Here is a 15,215-nt window from a genome sequence, read left to right on the forward strand (position 1 = left end):
CCACATCTTTTTTGTTTTTGTTTGTTTGTTTTTGATACAAGTTCTCACTAAGTTGTTCAGGGCATTTCTATGTTGCCCAGGCTGGCCTTAGATTTGTGATCTTTCTGCCTCAGTCTCCCCAGTTACTAGGATTAAAGGTGCACACCACTGCACCCAATCCCAAGGAGTTTTTTTAAGACAGCTTTTCCTAACTAAATCCCCCATCAAGAAATTTTGATATCACAGATATTATGTATATCTGTTTATGTACTGTGGTCCTTTGGAGGCCCATAAACCACTGTAACATCAAAGTTGTTTCACCCTCAACAATCAGTTTTTGCTCCCTTTGGAGGCAACATCTCCCCTGTTGAGATTAAATGCTGTACAGTGTCACTCATTCAAATATGTTTTCTTGAGATTCACCCTCTGTTTCTGTGATAAAAAATCTTTGTGGATTCTCTTCCTAATCTCTCTGATCATCCTTCTCAAGATTCTTTGTAGCCTTTTCTTTTACTACCTACCTTTATAAATTTGTTTGTGTGTTGCTGGGGTTGGAACACAGATCCTCACACATGCTAAGTATAAGCTCTACACTAAGCTACATACCTGTCCATTAAACACTGGCATTCCACAAGGCTCACTATTTTTTTTGTTTCCCTTATTATTCTATACAGCTTTTTAAGGTGATTTGGTCTATTTCCTTAATTACCACCTATAGTGTTATTAACTCCCAATCCTGTGTTTTCAGTGAAGATTCTCCTGAGCCCCAGCCTCTTGTTGTTCCAAGTATAGTCTACAGGTTGGCAATGGATAATATCACCTGGGAACTTATTATAAATGCAGACTCCCAGGTTCCACCTCATATCTTCTGAATCTGCATTTTTAACAAGATCTCCAGAAATTTCACATGCATATTTAAGGTGGAGACGCCCTGGGATGAAACCTATTATCAGCACTCTAATAGACACCTTCAATGCAATGTTACATAAGCACATCAATCCTTACCCCCATCTTCTTGGTTAATGGTAACATGATTGACTCAGCCATCTGCACATTAGGTCTAGGAACTTCTACCTTATCACGTGTGTCTAATTAGTCACCATTCCTACCTGTTCTATCTACTAACAGACTTCTGAACTTTTCCCTCTTCTGTGCTCATCACTACTGCTTCCATCTGATATTGGATAGATTATCACAGCAAGGTCCTAACAGATTTCTCTATCAATAATCTCTCTTCCTGATTTATTAGATGACTATTGTTAGAGTTATGCTTCTGAAATGCAAATCTGACAGTATTACTTCCTCCCAGCTAAAAATTCCTTCAGTGACTCCTTATTGCCTAAAGATAAGGTTCTTAACCTGGGACCCATGCATAGGCTTTGGGAAATCTTTAGACTTTTTGAAATTATAAAGAAAAAATTTGTACATTTACTAGAAAAGCTATAAACTGGTTTTATCAGCTATTTTAAGGGGTCCATGACCAAAAAGGTTAACAACTACTGATCTAAATGATCAAGTCTGAGCTATTTAGCTTGGTATAAAAGAACCCTTCATTCTACTTCAACCATACCTCTGGCCACTTGCCTACACAAGCCTGTGATTCCAGCTATTATTATTATTATTATTATTATAGTTAGACACAATAACTTTATTTTATTTATGTTTATGTGATGCTGAGGATTGAACCCAGGGCCTTACACATACTAGGCGAGAGCTCTACCACTGAGCCACAACCCCAGCTTCTGTGATTCTAGCTTTAATGGCAGACTTGGAAGCACCGCCCCTCCCCCCATCTTCATAAATCTGTGCTTCTGCATATGCTCTTCTTGAAACAATCCTTTGCTACACATATAACTAATTAAGTGGTAGACTGGATTAACATCTGGGTCTTCAAAATTTATAGTCATTGCACTCTACCAGGCTCATACACACAAATACACACCACTCCATCCTGAAAGTTCATGCAACCCATGTTCACATCAAAAAAATGATGATTGTAGCACCATAAGCTGATATAATGCACCATTAATGAGCCACAGCCCTTGGTATGAAAAACACTGCACTAGACCTTTGCTGATACAGGGAGTTCTTATTACTGAGCATTTATTCTTTATCCTAGCAGTACCAAGTTTTTAAGGTTCCCTACAGATACAAAAGCTCTTCTAACATGAAAATATTTGCCAATGAATTGACTACTTATATCAGTCTCAGCTCAAACAACCCACTCCTTTAAACCCTAGCACCTAGCCCATCCATCTGTTCACTTTATCTTATGTGGGTTGTCAGATATATTAGCTAGCAAGTCAATGTAAATTCATCACAAAGTGAAACTGTAAATCTTATAAAATGATGCAGGATATCATGAAGCCAGCACACAAAACTCACAACAAGGACCTTTTAGACAAGTTCACAATTAAAGAGGAGAAAAATAAATATGGGTAATAATTTTTTTAAAAAAGACAATGATTTGAATACCAAGTTGATTTAGGAGAAGCCCTCAGGAAAACTGATGAAATCCTTGAATGTTTTGGCAAAATCAAACCTCTTAATGATCAAGCTGCAAAAGTTTTTCAGGAAGAAAATAATAACCAGAATCCCTTCTATCAGAGGGCTTTTGCAAAGGAAAAAAAAAGTTTCTCAGGAAATAAAACATACCATCTTGAAGTATCATGTAATTTTGTTTGAAATATTGGGCCCCAAACAAAAAATGTCAATCTTTGATACACTCTTTGTCTGTTGTAATGATTAGCACATAGTTGTACATAGTACTCAATTTTATGAAATGAGATTAAAGAACATAGTTTATAGTTTTTAGTTATTCAAGCTAGCATCCCAAACAAACCCTGCCACTTTTACTATTTACTTTAAAATGCTGGTCCAATTTTTAAATGGATTCAACAGGTGACATCTGGTACCAGCTGCCCTCAAATAATAACCTTATATACACCTCTTTGTTTCCTTAGCATCTGACATATAGCGGGATTCTCACTTCCCTCTAATGTAATTAGCACATTGAATCCCTTCCTAAAGATAGTGAATCCCCACCAATCCCTAAAAAAATGTCCAAATCTTTAGTATTGGCTTACAAAACCTTTGTAATCTGGTCTTATTTTATTTGCCCTCACATTCTGGCCACATTTCACTACTTGAGGTTCTCCAAATATCCTTTACTCTTGCTGTGATGATGCCATCATTTCCTTTGCTTAGATTTCTCCATCCCCACCAATAGGAAAACAAAGGCTTACTCCTTCTTTTATACACACTACCATGTACGTGAATGCTAGTATATGCTCACAACATTGTGTTGTCACTGTTTCCTGTATTGACATAAGAGTTTGTATCATAAAAGTTTTATTCATAAAAGTAATATAATCACATTGGAGAAAATATAGGAAATGGAAAAATACAGGGTATATGTGTACATATACAAAACATATTTCATATTTTATAATCTCCATTATCCCCATCTTCACAAAGCCACTGTTATTCTTTTGTTGTATTTCCTTCTAAAATTTTTCATATGGCTATATTTTTACTAGAGTCTGAGTGAATGTATGATATAGCCACTTGCCCTTTAAAACCAAAAGCAACATTATAAGATGGGCATTTTTTCTACTTATGTAGTAGTTACCCTAACCATTATTTTAATGGCTATAAAATATCCCATTGAGTGACTATGTTACAGCATATTATCTAACCTTTCCACTATTGTTGAATGTTTATCTCCCTTCCATCACCCTTTTATTGGCTATTATAAGTAAGAGAGACAGTACCATCTTCAGGTACACATTTACCATATTTTGGATTGGTTTATCTTAGACTAGATTGCCAAGAGTCATCTCAAATTTGGTAGAAAAGAATATTGTTTTAATTTCTCAAAGCATTCATAATGCAAAATATTTTTCCTATCCATTATTTGTCTCAGCTTCTGTGAATTGTCCATGTCTTTTGATCATTTAATCTAAATATTCATGCTAAACTAATTAGAAAAGATTTTTAAACCTTTTGTTGTATTTGCTATAACTATTTTTGCCTCTTTATTTTGCTAAAATTTTTAGCTGTAAAAGTAATAAAATATCATTGCATAAATTTTGAAAATAGAGAAAAAAAATTTTTAAATCATGAAAAATCTTGCCATCATAAGATTATCATCATCATTCCCAGTGCTTTTTTCTCTTACGTGTGTGTTTTACAAAGTGATAATTTCAATGTACATACAATTTTAAGACCTAGTTTTTTATTAACACACATCAAATATTTCTCTGAAATACCTTATAATCTTAATAATCATTAAAAGTAATAGTACAGGGTTGGGGGTGTACCTCAGTGGTAGTGTGTACTTAGCATACATGGGGCCTTAGGTTCAATTCCCAGTACCCAAATACACATGCACATAAAAACAAAACAAAAATGATAGCACAATATTCCATGGATTAGATTCACCATTTGCTTATTGCTAAACATTAATGTTATTTCATTTTTTAAAAAAATATTTTAGTTGTTGATGGACCTTTATTTTATTCATTTATATGGGGTGCTGAGACTTGAACCCAGTTCCTCACATATGCTATGCAAGCACTCTATCACTGAGCTATAACCACAGCCTCAATGTTATTTCAATTTAAAATTTTTTAGGTTATCCTATATGAAAATATTTTTCCATATTTTGAATTATTATCTTTAGGAATATTCCCAGAAGTAGGATTACTAGATCAAAGGACATTAATACATGTTGGCTGCCAAAATGCTTTCTTAAGAAGTTGATCAAACCATAATTGACCAGTAGACTGAGTACCATCTTTTTCATTTCTGTTAAATTCAGACTAAAAAAGAGGCTTAACTAGTTGTTCTAATTTGCATTTCTTTAATTAGTAGTGATGAATATTTTCCCATGTTTTCCAGTTGTACTTAAACTTTTCTGTAAATTATCTATACATATTTTTTGTTCATATTTTTTCTTATACATTATACTGTGTTGAAGGCCATAGATAATATAAACCCCATGCTTTGTCATATTTATGTCACAGAGGCTTTTTCAGTCTGTTTAGATTTTATTTTTAAAATGGTTCAAAAACTTTAAAAAGTAATACTGGTTTTAAAATTTTATACAGTCAGCTTGGATCTTTTCCTTTGAGAATATTCTCCATTACTTCCTAAGCTTAGAAAATGAGTCCCTGTTAGAAGCTTGATAAATATTCATTCATTTCAGTTTTTATAATCAGCTTTTTTATATTTAACTCTTCAATCCAACTGCCACTTATGTTAGCTTATTATGGGGATGAGGGTATAAATTCTTCAAGCTGTCACAATATTATTTATGAACAATCATTTCTATTCTCATTCACTTGCAATTCATCTTTTATAATAAACTCTTACATATTACCTGTCTAATCTAATATTAGTGGTATCAGTGTTTTCGTTATTCTAGTTGTGTATGTTTAATATCTACTAGCATTCATTCTTTATTACTTTCCTTTTACAGAATTTTCTTTGAAAATCACTTATTTAATTTTCAAATGAAATCATTTGCTGTCTTATCCCTAAGATATGAATTTCTTGAGGGCAGGATTGTTGATTTTCTTAGAACATATTGCCAAGAATCTTGTTACTAGGTCAACAGTTAAAAACATTTTTTTCTAAACTTAACACTTCCAAAGTTTCCCAAAGGGTTGGGCCACTTTCCTTATAATCCTACTAGCACCTGGATATATTTGTTACAAAGTTTTTTTCAAACTTGGTAGGGGAAAAATATACGTTGCTTCAGTTTCTACATATTTGCTTATTAGCAATGATAAACATATGCTTAAAATATAGTAAGATTTTAATCAATGCTTATTCAATGAATAAATGGCATATACGAATTTGTACCTATATTTGAGGACGAAGAGGTTTAAACAAATATTGTGATTATAATAGGGAAGTGCTGGTTAAATGTAAGCTTGTTGGCCTGTAGTCCATCTTCAGAGATGTTCTAGAGGTGTCAAGAACACCCTGGAATTCAGACCTGAACTGAGGCAATCCCTAGAAACTCAGTAATTTACATTCATTGCAGGCATGTTTCCAGGCAGGATCAGCTGAAAGGACCGGTCAGAAGATGCCTGAAACAGTTAAGATAATGATATGTGGGTATGCTCAAACGTGCACACAGCTCAGACAGACATGAGTGGCTCAAGATAGTGTGTGTCGTTTGGCAGCAAAACAGTAGTAAGAAGTGGCAGGTGTCTGAGACTCCGCTGCACACTGACCCAGGTCCTAGCAGGCCTTCTGTCATGTATTTAAATATATGAGAAACTAGATCTGACTTTGAGGTGCGTGTGTTTTCTATGATACCACACCACTCTTATTCCCCATTCACTAAGCCCAAGAGGACATTAAAGTCCTTAATTCAGAGAAACTTGGGTATCTCCTTTCACTGTGCAACATGAAGGAGAAGAGAGTCATTTTTTTTTTCTCCTAGGGATCATCATCTTTATTTTGAACTTGAAAAAAATAAAACTAAAGCTAACAAATTGGAGGCTGTTTTTCTTTGTTTTTTAAGACCATGTAAAATGTATTATTAAGCATGGGTCCTCCCTTTTGCCTCAGTAGTACATTCTAGTACTGATCTTTTTCAAGGTCTTCCTTTGTCATGAAATCTGTCAATTTGATCAAAATAATAGCATATTACTATCTTAACCTGTATATGCTAAAATTGTGCCATGTTTTCTTCTGGAAAAACAAATGCTATTTGCTTTTGACTCCATTGTACCTAAGAGTAACAAGGCCATGGTTGGTTGCATGAACAATTGATTTGTGAATGACACATTGGCAGTCACTACCACAGCTGCTTCCTTTTACTCAGCAGATTGATACATTCAGTTTTAAAAGTCCTTCTCCCCCAATGTGTACTAAGTACTATTGAGAAAGCAAACAAGACACCAAATGCTGAAGGCCCAGCAGTTCTCATCAGACACAGTATCACTATCTGAATTGTTAACAGAAAACTCCAAAAAGATTTTTCCTCTAACCCCAAGGAGCACCTAAGAAGAGTCATTTCACAAGCCTTTTCTCCTTAGAGAAACATCTAACTGTACATTGACTCTTACTTTAGAGTTGGCAACCATAAGCCTCCTTCTAAGTTCTTCAGCTCTTTGTTCTAAATCTGTTCTCATCAATTCTTTACCTATTCAAAAATCTATTTGCCATGCCTATAAAGAATTAGTTCTAAAATGCAACCCTCCCAAGACCTCCATGATTAATTTTCCCCTGCTAAGTCTCTTCAGCTCATACATATTATCCACTGGTACCATAATTGCTGGTGTTCTGTGATTATTCTAATTTTGTTAATTTTTTTCTAGAGAATAAGACAGTTGACACAGGGAATTTCTAGAAAGCTGAAGAGGAATTTAGAGACTGTCCAATTATATCCTTTGCCCTGCCTGTTTTATTGAGGAAGAAACTGAGGCCTAGAAGAGGTTAATTTGTCCCACTTAGTCAGCCAAAGTAGCAGAAAAAACTAGGTGTAGGGTCCAGGTGACCTGACTTTTGATAGTGTACTTTCCATTACATTAGGTCATCTTCTATTTTACTTGCATCTGTTCAGAGTTCCTTGTAAAGTACTAGATATACACATTTCTCAGTAAACATCAATATGATAATCAGAAGAGTTTACATAACTGAGAAATTGACTCAAAGAAAGGGTGAGAGAGCAGAAAGGTAATTTCCTTACTTCTTTGCATGATGCCATCCACCAGACCAGTTAATGGCTACTTTGCACATCCCATCAATCAGGCACTGGGCAGCTGTCATTGTAGCCCCTCCTACAGCTGCTGCATAGTCAAATATCCCTTCAGTGGCTGGACAGTCATAACCTGAGAGCAAATATCAGAAGAATTAATTAAAGATGAACTGGAGGAAGAGGGGGAATAGGTTGAGGTGTGATAACAAGAGTCTTCTAAAAAACTACTGTGCTAACACTAGCTCCAACTCAGATAGCAACATTTCTAGTATTGGGAAGAAAAGAGCTTAAGATGTGAGAGCTAGAAAGGATAAATCTTCATCTTAAAGATGGTGAAACCAAGATCTGAGAGATGATATACTTTGCCAGTGTTTACACAGAATCAGGCCTAGGACTCAGGTCTTTTGTTCATGCATTCAGTATCTTACCCAAGCTGTTTTCTTTAGATTATTCCATTGACTGCTTAAAGTTTTAAAAATGAGGGTTAGAGTGGAAAACTTAACCAGAACTTCAGTCTGTACTCAAAATATAAGGTTATGGGGCAACTAAATTGGTATATATACAGCCAAACTAAGATCTGAGTGCTGCCAGTAGGGCCACAGCAACTGAAAGATTTCTCCTCCAAGTGACCCATCATTCAGTTTGTTTGTTTTGGTAACTGAGGATTGAACTCAGGGGCATGTAACCACTGAGCAACATCACCAGTCCTATTTTGTATTTTATTTAGAGACAGGGTCTCACTGAGTTGCTTAGCGCCTTGCTTTTGCTGAGGCTGGCTTTCAACTTGTGATCCTCCTGCCTCAGCCTCCTGAGCCACTGGGATTACTTACAGGTTTGTGTTCAACTTGTATGGTTTGCATGGTTAGTGAGTTTTATGAGGGCGAAACCAAAAGAATAAAATAGACAGCTGGGGTTGGGTGTGTAGCTCAGTGGCAGATCACTTGCCTAGCATGTTCAAGGCCCTGAGTTTAATACCCAGAATTGGAAAAAAAGGGCAGTTACATTATTTCTTAATTAAAAAGTATTAGAACCATTAAGTAAATTAAAAATTAGGTAATACAATCTACAGATGGAAGCTGTAAATCTCCCATCATTGCATGATAGGGACTTTACCTAGCCCATATTCTATGGAGTCCGGATGATCCTCATCTCCTTCTTGGCTCACTTTTTGGAGATGCTGCAGATAGGCATCGGTGTGGAATGTAGCCATCTCCTCCATGGAGGCCACTTTGGGTTTCACTATCCTAATAATAACAGATAGAACAAAGAGAGGTGAATGAGTCAGACCCAGAGTTATGCCAAAAGCTGGAAACAGGAGCCAGCAGTCTGAGTAAAAGTACAACTCCCAGGTTCTATTTCCAGTGGGCTGAAGTAATAAATATATTCTGCTCCTCCACTGCACTATACAGTCTTCACTTCCTCACCTCTATAGTGATGGCTCCATCAATAAGGGGCGAGAGGACAGATCTTTCCCCCTTGAGTTTATATGTAGGAAAAAATAAGGAAATAAGTTATTTAAATAAAAAAAATATTTAAGTTAAGCAAATAATCAGGGATCAAACTTTACTCTGTGAGTTACAACTTTCATGCAAACCAGTTGGCAGAGATATTTTCATTTGAATCAGTTGCTAATTGGGCTATATAGTCCCCTCAGTCAGAGATTTATTTATTTATATTGGTTTTGGTGCTGGGTATGGAACTCATGGTCCTGCATATACTAACCACATGCTCTACCACTGAGCTATACCACCAGCCCTATATATTTATTTTAATATGCAACTACATCATCATGCATTTTGAATTTGGACTCTGAGAACTGGGTTCATGTTCTAACTCTGTATTTACTAGCTCTATATCCTTGGGTAACTTTCTGTTCCACACCTCAGTTGCCTCATTTCTGAAAAAGGGAGCCTTACAGGATTTATGTGGAGATGAAATAACATGCAAAAGTTCTTTTGGATAACTCATCAATATTATGGGATAAAGAATAGGGAACTCAAAATATATATATTTTTTTCTATACTAGGTCTCTCATATCTGCTTCTGAGAGAAAATATGGGAAGGGACAAAATAGTTAGAACTGGGCTTCATGCAAAACCTCTCAACCTCCTCCTCGCAGGAAGTGACAAACAGGAGTGAATGGGAGAATAATGGGAGCTAGTCTGGCAATGGGATTTACCTGTAATCACTAGCTGTCCATTTCCCATTTCCTCTTCATGACCCTACTTGCTGCTAAATTCTCTAGCCCTTCCCACCAAAAGGGTGCTCTGTGAACCACCAATATCAATAGCCCCTGGGAGCTTATGAGGAATGCAGAACTTCAGTCTCACCCCAGACCTAGTGAATCAGAATTTGTATTTTAACAAGATGATATATCTTAACAAGGTGACTCATGTGAACATTCAAGTTGAAGGAGTAGTGACCTGAATCAGAGAGAAGCAGTCATGGCTTTTTATGTTTGCTGAATGGGAGCAGGGCCATGAGCTCATCATGAATTCATATGACTAGTACTAGTCAAGCTACTAGTATAATCACGTATGGCCAAGAGAAATCCTATGGTCTTGCCTTAAAAATTAAATATATTACCAAAATCCAAGGGTTGTTACTTGTTCTTCAAGAAAATATGTCTATACCATCAGAGATAAAAATTTGCCCATTAAAATAAATTATTTTGTAATTTCTTTGACCATGTTTTTCATCCGTAATAGTTCCCTCTTATAGTACCCCTCCAATTTATTTTGTTAAATATTAAAGTATAAAACTACTTACCGGAAGCCTCACAAGTTAAAAGGAAATTAGATAACTTTGCTTTGCTATGTTGCTTGTAATAAAATCATTTTTGAAATGTTAAATAATTTTAATGAAAAGGCTATAACTATTTACCAAACATGTACTAAATGATGGTTGAAAAACATTCCCAAAACAGGTATGCAAGAAATTATTTTTTTGCAGGCATGGTGGTATATATCTGTAATTCAAATGACTTGGGAGGCTGAGGCAAGAGGATCAAAAGTTTGAGGCCAGCCTCAGCAACTTAGCAAGGCCCTAAGCAACTTAGTGAAACCTATCTTGAAATAAAAAAAAAAAAATTAAAAAGGTTTGGAAATGTGGTTCAGTAGTAAAGCATCCCTAGGTTCAATCTCCAGTACCCTTCCCCTCAAAAGAGAAATGATTAAAACTAAAATCCTACCACACTACCTTCTGGGAGATAGATGAAGTACAGCACACTGGATATAGATACCGATTTGGCCATAAAATGTCATAAATAATCCTACATGTGGCAAGTCCATAATAGTTACACTTGCAATGACATCAAATATAGAACTGGCAATAAGCATCAAGCTTTTTTTTTTTTTTTCCAAAGAAGCTTTTAGCTCTCTTCTGAGGTCTGGCCTGGTCTCAGCAGTTCTGGCTGTGTGTTCACTTTGTCTCCAAGTTCATCCATTAAAGTTTGATGGTGGCAGCGGCATGCCTAAAAGTTATAAGTTGAACCCACATCCTCAGATTTGGCTTAGGGAAAAACAAAACAAATAAACTAAAAACCAAAACCAAGACAAAACAAAATCAGAATACCTTCCAGCTGAACACATTTTTCTTTATCTTTTCTCCTCTCCCACTGGCCCCCTCTCTCAGTAGTAGGGATTGAACCTAGGGGCACTCTATCTCTGAATTATATCTTCAATCCTTTCTTCTCTTTTTTCTTTTAAATCTTGAGACAGAGTCTCTTTAAGTTGCCCAGGCTGGCCTTCAGCTTGCAAACCTCCTGTTTCAGCATCCTGAGCCATTGGAATTACAAACCTGTGTGGCCACATCCAGTTGGTTCCTTTTTCTGTTAGACATGTTTTAGTAGCCAAATGTACTCATCTCAAACTCCACAAAGCACCTATCACACCCAGCAATAAAGTCCTATTTCTAATGAGTCTTAACTACTTCCAAGCATTTTTTTCAAAATTTCTTAACTCTTCATGAACTTTTCCAAGGTTATAGGGGGATTACACACACATATTCTCTCTCTCTCTCTCTCTCTCTCTCTCTCTCTCTCTCTCTCTCTCTCACACACACACACACACACAACTTTTAAAAAGCACCATTTTCTACCTAGTTACCTCCATCGTGAAGCAGGGCATTAAGGGTATGATCACATAGCTTCAGGGATGAGGATGTTCAAGAAGGACAACTTACCTCATTTGCTTATGCAGTGCATATGCTTCAATCAGAGAATGTACCATACTGGCCTAAAAATATCAGCATAAAACAGTCTCTTAAAAATTTAATTCGGTGAAATCCCATCAACTCTCTTTCTTTCTGTTTGGCTCTCTTTCTTTCTGTTACTTAACAGTTACGATACACTTTAGACAATACAGATACAAAGTATCAAATCGCCAAGACAGAAGCTGTCGGGCCTTATGCAAGTGATAGAACACTTTTCTCCATCAGCTTCTTTTCCAAGACTTAAGGGAATCCCATTGTAATTCAAACTCCATCCCCTCAGTCCCCTCCCCCCACCCTCACCCCACCCCCCACCAGTGTCTGTTGGATGCCCCGCAGAGACACGCTGCACTCTTAGAAACCATACAGGATCACTTCCTCTTTATAGCTTTAGGTACCCGACACAAAATCTCTATAAAGATATTCCTCAGTTCGGTATCCTTTGCTTCCTAATGCCCTCTTGTCCAGACCCCTATCCTCTGCTCCCCAAACCCACGGTGGTCTTTCAGTCTGACTTCTCTTACCCGTTTGGGGACCTTGGCCAGGGAGTCACACAAGCTGACATACTCCGGACTGTAGATGTAAACTGGAGGTAGCGACTGCCCACCATCTGCCGGCTCCTCTGGCTCCTCCATCTTCCACTTCCAACCGTTTCGGAGCCACGGTCCGGATCTGGCTTTTTTGGGACTCAGCCCGGGCTCTGGTTCCTGCTCCTCTGAACGGCCGCAGTGGTGTTCCCTGGTCAACATTCCCTCCTATTCTTGAGATCACAGGAGACACTGTCCCTGCTACCCATCCAATTGAGGGAATAGATAGACTCTCTCAGTCCAGAAGCCCTTCATTTAGTGACCACAGCTCAAAAAAGGATGTTTGGTAGATATAAAAGCCCAAATAATTGTTAAATAGGATCGATTGTTTTTTTATGGCACAAATAAGTACTGTCAAAACTAACCACCCTTGTTGCCCTACGGAACCATTTGAGATGAGGTCAGACTCGTTTCAGAGCATGCTGGGAGGTGTAGTTTTCAGGGGGTTGAGCAGCGGAAGAGCTGGGGCTAATCCTTAAAAGAGCCGCGTATTTGAGTTTTAGCGCTTAAAAAAAAAATGCAGCCTCAACTCTTTATGAGTCGTTTCAATCTGAAAATAGAGCTGTTTAAATATATCTAAAGATAGATAGAGTGTGACCACCTAGAGCCCACCATCAACCACCTATTCTAAAGATGGGCTTTTGGGTGGGGGATTAATGGTATAAATGGTCTGAAAAGTTTACATAGTAAATTCTGTGAAGCAATTTTAGTTTCATTGCTTTTCATAATTGTCCATGTAAGATTAACAGTTTCAATAATTTATCCTGGCAAATCTGTTAGCACTTTCCCAAGAGACTAGCTGGTACTGTGGAAATTGCTTAGTAGATTCCAATCAAGCAATAATGTCAAATGTACTCCTTGAACATTCATGTGATAGGAAGGATGCACGAAGATGCTTTCAGTGGTTATTGGAAATTGCACCTTTTTTTCCCTGCCTCCTTTGACTTCTATAGTTAAATAAAGGTTAGGGAAATGTTTTAGATTTGGTGTGTGGGTTCAGTTAGATATGCTGAGGCAGTGTTAGAATTGCCATTGGCATTTTCAGGTTCCTGAATGTCCTCATGATCTGATACAAGGTGGGCCAATGCTCAGGCCTCCAATTCTTAGTGAAATGACCTACTAATACCCCAGAGACCATCCAATATCCATACCTTCTTTAAAAGTCTAGATTGAGGGGCTACAGTTGTAGCTCAGTGGGTAGAACCTAGCATTATACCTCTAATTAATTAATTAATTAATTAGAGGTATAAGAATACAGCAATGTTAAAAAATCTAGCTTGCTCTTTACTCTTTAAACGTTTATAGAACATTGTGATATGTACTTTGTGGAAATATTATCGCCTTTTATCCTTGAAACAGTCCTATAAAGGAGGTTGTAATATGCCCACTTTACAGATTCAATTTGAAGAGAGAAAAATCACTGTTCAAAGTCACACTTAATGAGCGGAAAACCAGGAATTCAAAACCAGAATTACCTTACACTGAAACTTTGAACATTCCTTATACTATATAAACTTGATTCTTCTGGGATAACTTTGTGTTACATATAACTTTGTTCAACTCTCCCATTTTGTATCCCCTCAATATTTAGTACTCTGGAAAATGTGTGTGTGTGTGTGTGTGTGTGTGTGTGTGAGAGAGAGAGAGAGAGAGAGAGAGAGAGAGAGAGAGAGAGAGAGAGAGATGTATTACCCTCTAACTAGAATGTAAGCTCTTATGCCTCTTTTATATCTTCCTATAGCAACTATTTCAAAGTTTGTAATCATTCATTCATCAAATATGTGTCCCACAGCAATTAATTGTACAGTGCAGCTGTGGATTCAAAGATGAATTACAATCTGCTTTCCACTCTCAATAAATCTGCATTCTTATAGAAAAGATGAGACAATGTCCAAGAAACCATATGCCATATGATCAGATAATGAATGTAGGATGTTTACCTTAATAAATAAGCAATAAGTACTTAATAATTGGCATTCACTAAATGACAAGTGGGATTCTTACTCAGTGGAATTTGAGAAGGTTTTAGAGGTCTTAGAAGACTTTGCTCAGTGAAGACAGGAGCCAGAGGAGAGCATGCTGACTAGAAATGACCAACATACACAAAAATACAAAGGAAAAATGTGAATTTAATTAAGTGGCCAAATCATGAAGGGCTAAAGAATACAAACTTCATTCTGTTGGAAATGGGGAGCAATTTAGACAGAATTATTTTTTTTCAATGCTGGAATCAAATCCAGGGCCTTGTGCATGCCAGGCAAATGGCTCTACTAACTAGCTACACACCCAACCCCTTAGATAGAAATCTTAAAAAAAATTTCTACAGAAGTGCATAGGGCAGATTAGTCATTGAAAAACTAGAGGAGTGAGTGTCCCAACTTTCCTGATAAGAAGTGATAATGATTTAAACTGGGAGGGGCAGCAATAGAAACAGGGAGAGATAATGCACAAGGTAGGTTCAATAGGACTTCCTTATTACTTGGATATTGGTGAGAGGGAGGAAGATTAAAAGACAGTCACTGGAAAATTAGAGTCTGAGTGAAGAGAAGTCTAATAGTACCAATAAATGAAAGAGCTTAGGGCTGGGGCTGTAGCTCAGTGAAAGAGCATATGCTTAGCATAAATGACACCCTGGGTTCTATCCCTAGCACATACAAAAATATGTAAAAAAAAACAAAAACAAGACAAACACACACACACACACACACACACACACACACACA

The 15,215-nt window shown here is 36.9% G+C and overlaps 1 protein-coding gene across 3 annotated transcripts in view; it reads right to left on the bottom strand.

The window, feature by feature from the left end:
• Hdac8 (histone deacetylase 8) overlaps window positions 1-12,874 on the bottom strand; it is a 234,164-nt gene extending 221,290 nt beyond the window's left edge. Inside the window, exons 1-4 of one of the 3 annotated variants that reach the window (XM_046420240.2) lie at window positions 12,430-12,873; window positions 11,879-11,931; window positions 8,810-8,940; window positions 7,688-7,829 (exon numbers count right to left, since the gene is read on the bottom strand). In XM_046420240.2, the coding sequence (XP_046276196.1) occupies window positions 7,688-7,829; window positions 8,810-8,940; window positions 11,879-11,931; window positions 12,430-12,654 (551 nt within the window). In that variant the 5' untranslated portion in view covers window positions 12,655-12,873. Of the gene's footprint in view, window positions 1-7,687; window positions 7,830-8,809; window positions 8,941-11,878; window positions 11,932-12,429 lie in introns of all 3 variants that reach the window. The other 2 variants (XM_046420238.2, XM_046420239.2) reach the window with 2 other exon arrangements.
• Between the last annotated feature and the right edge of the window lie 2,341 nt (window positions 12,875-15,215).

The sequence above is a fragment of the Marmota monax genome, unplaced genomic scaffold (genome assembly GCF_021218885.2).
Source record: "Marmota monax isolate L192 unplaced genomic scaffold, Marmota_monax_Labrador192_F-V1.1 WCK01_AAM20220418_F8-fsc00364, whole genome shotgun sequence".
In the NCBI taxonomy this organism is placed as follows: Eukaryota; Metazoa; Chordata; class Mammalia; order Rodentia; family Sciuridae; genus Marmota; species Marmota monax.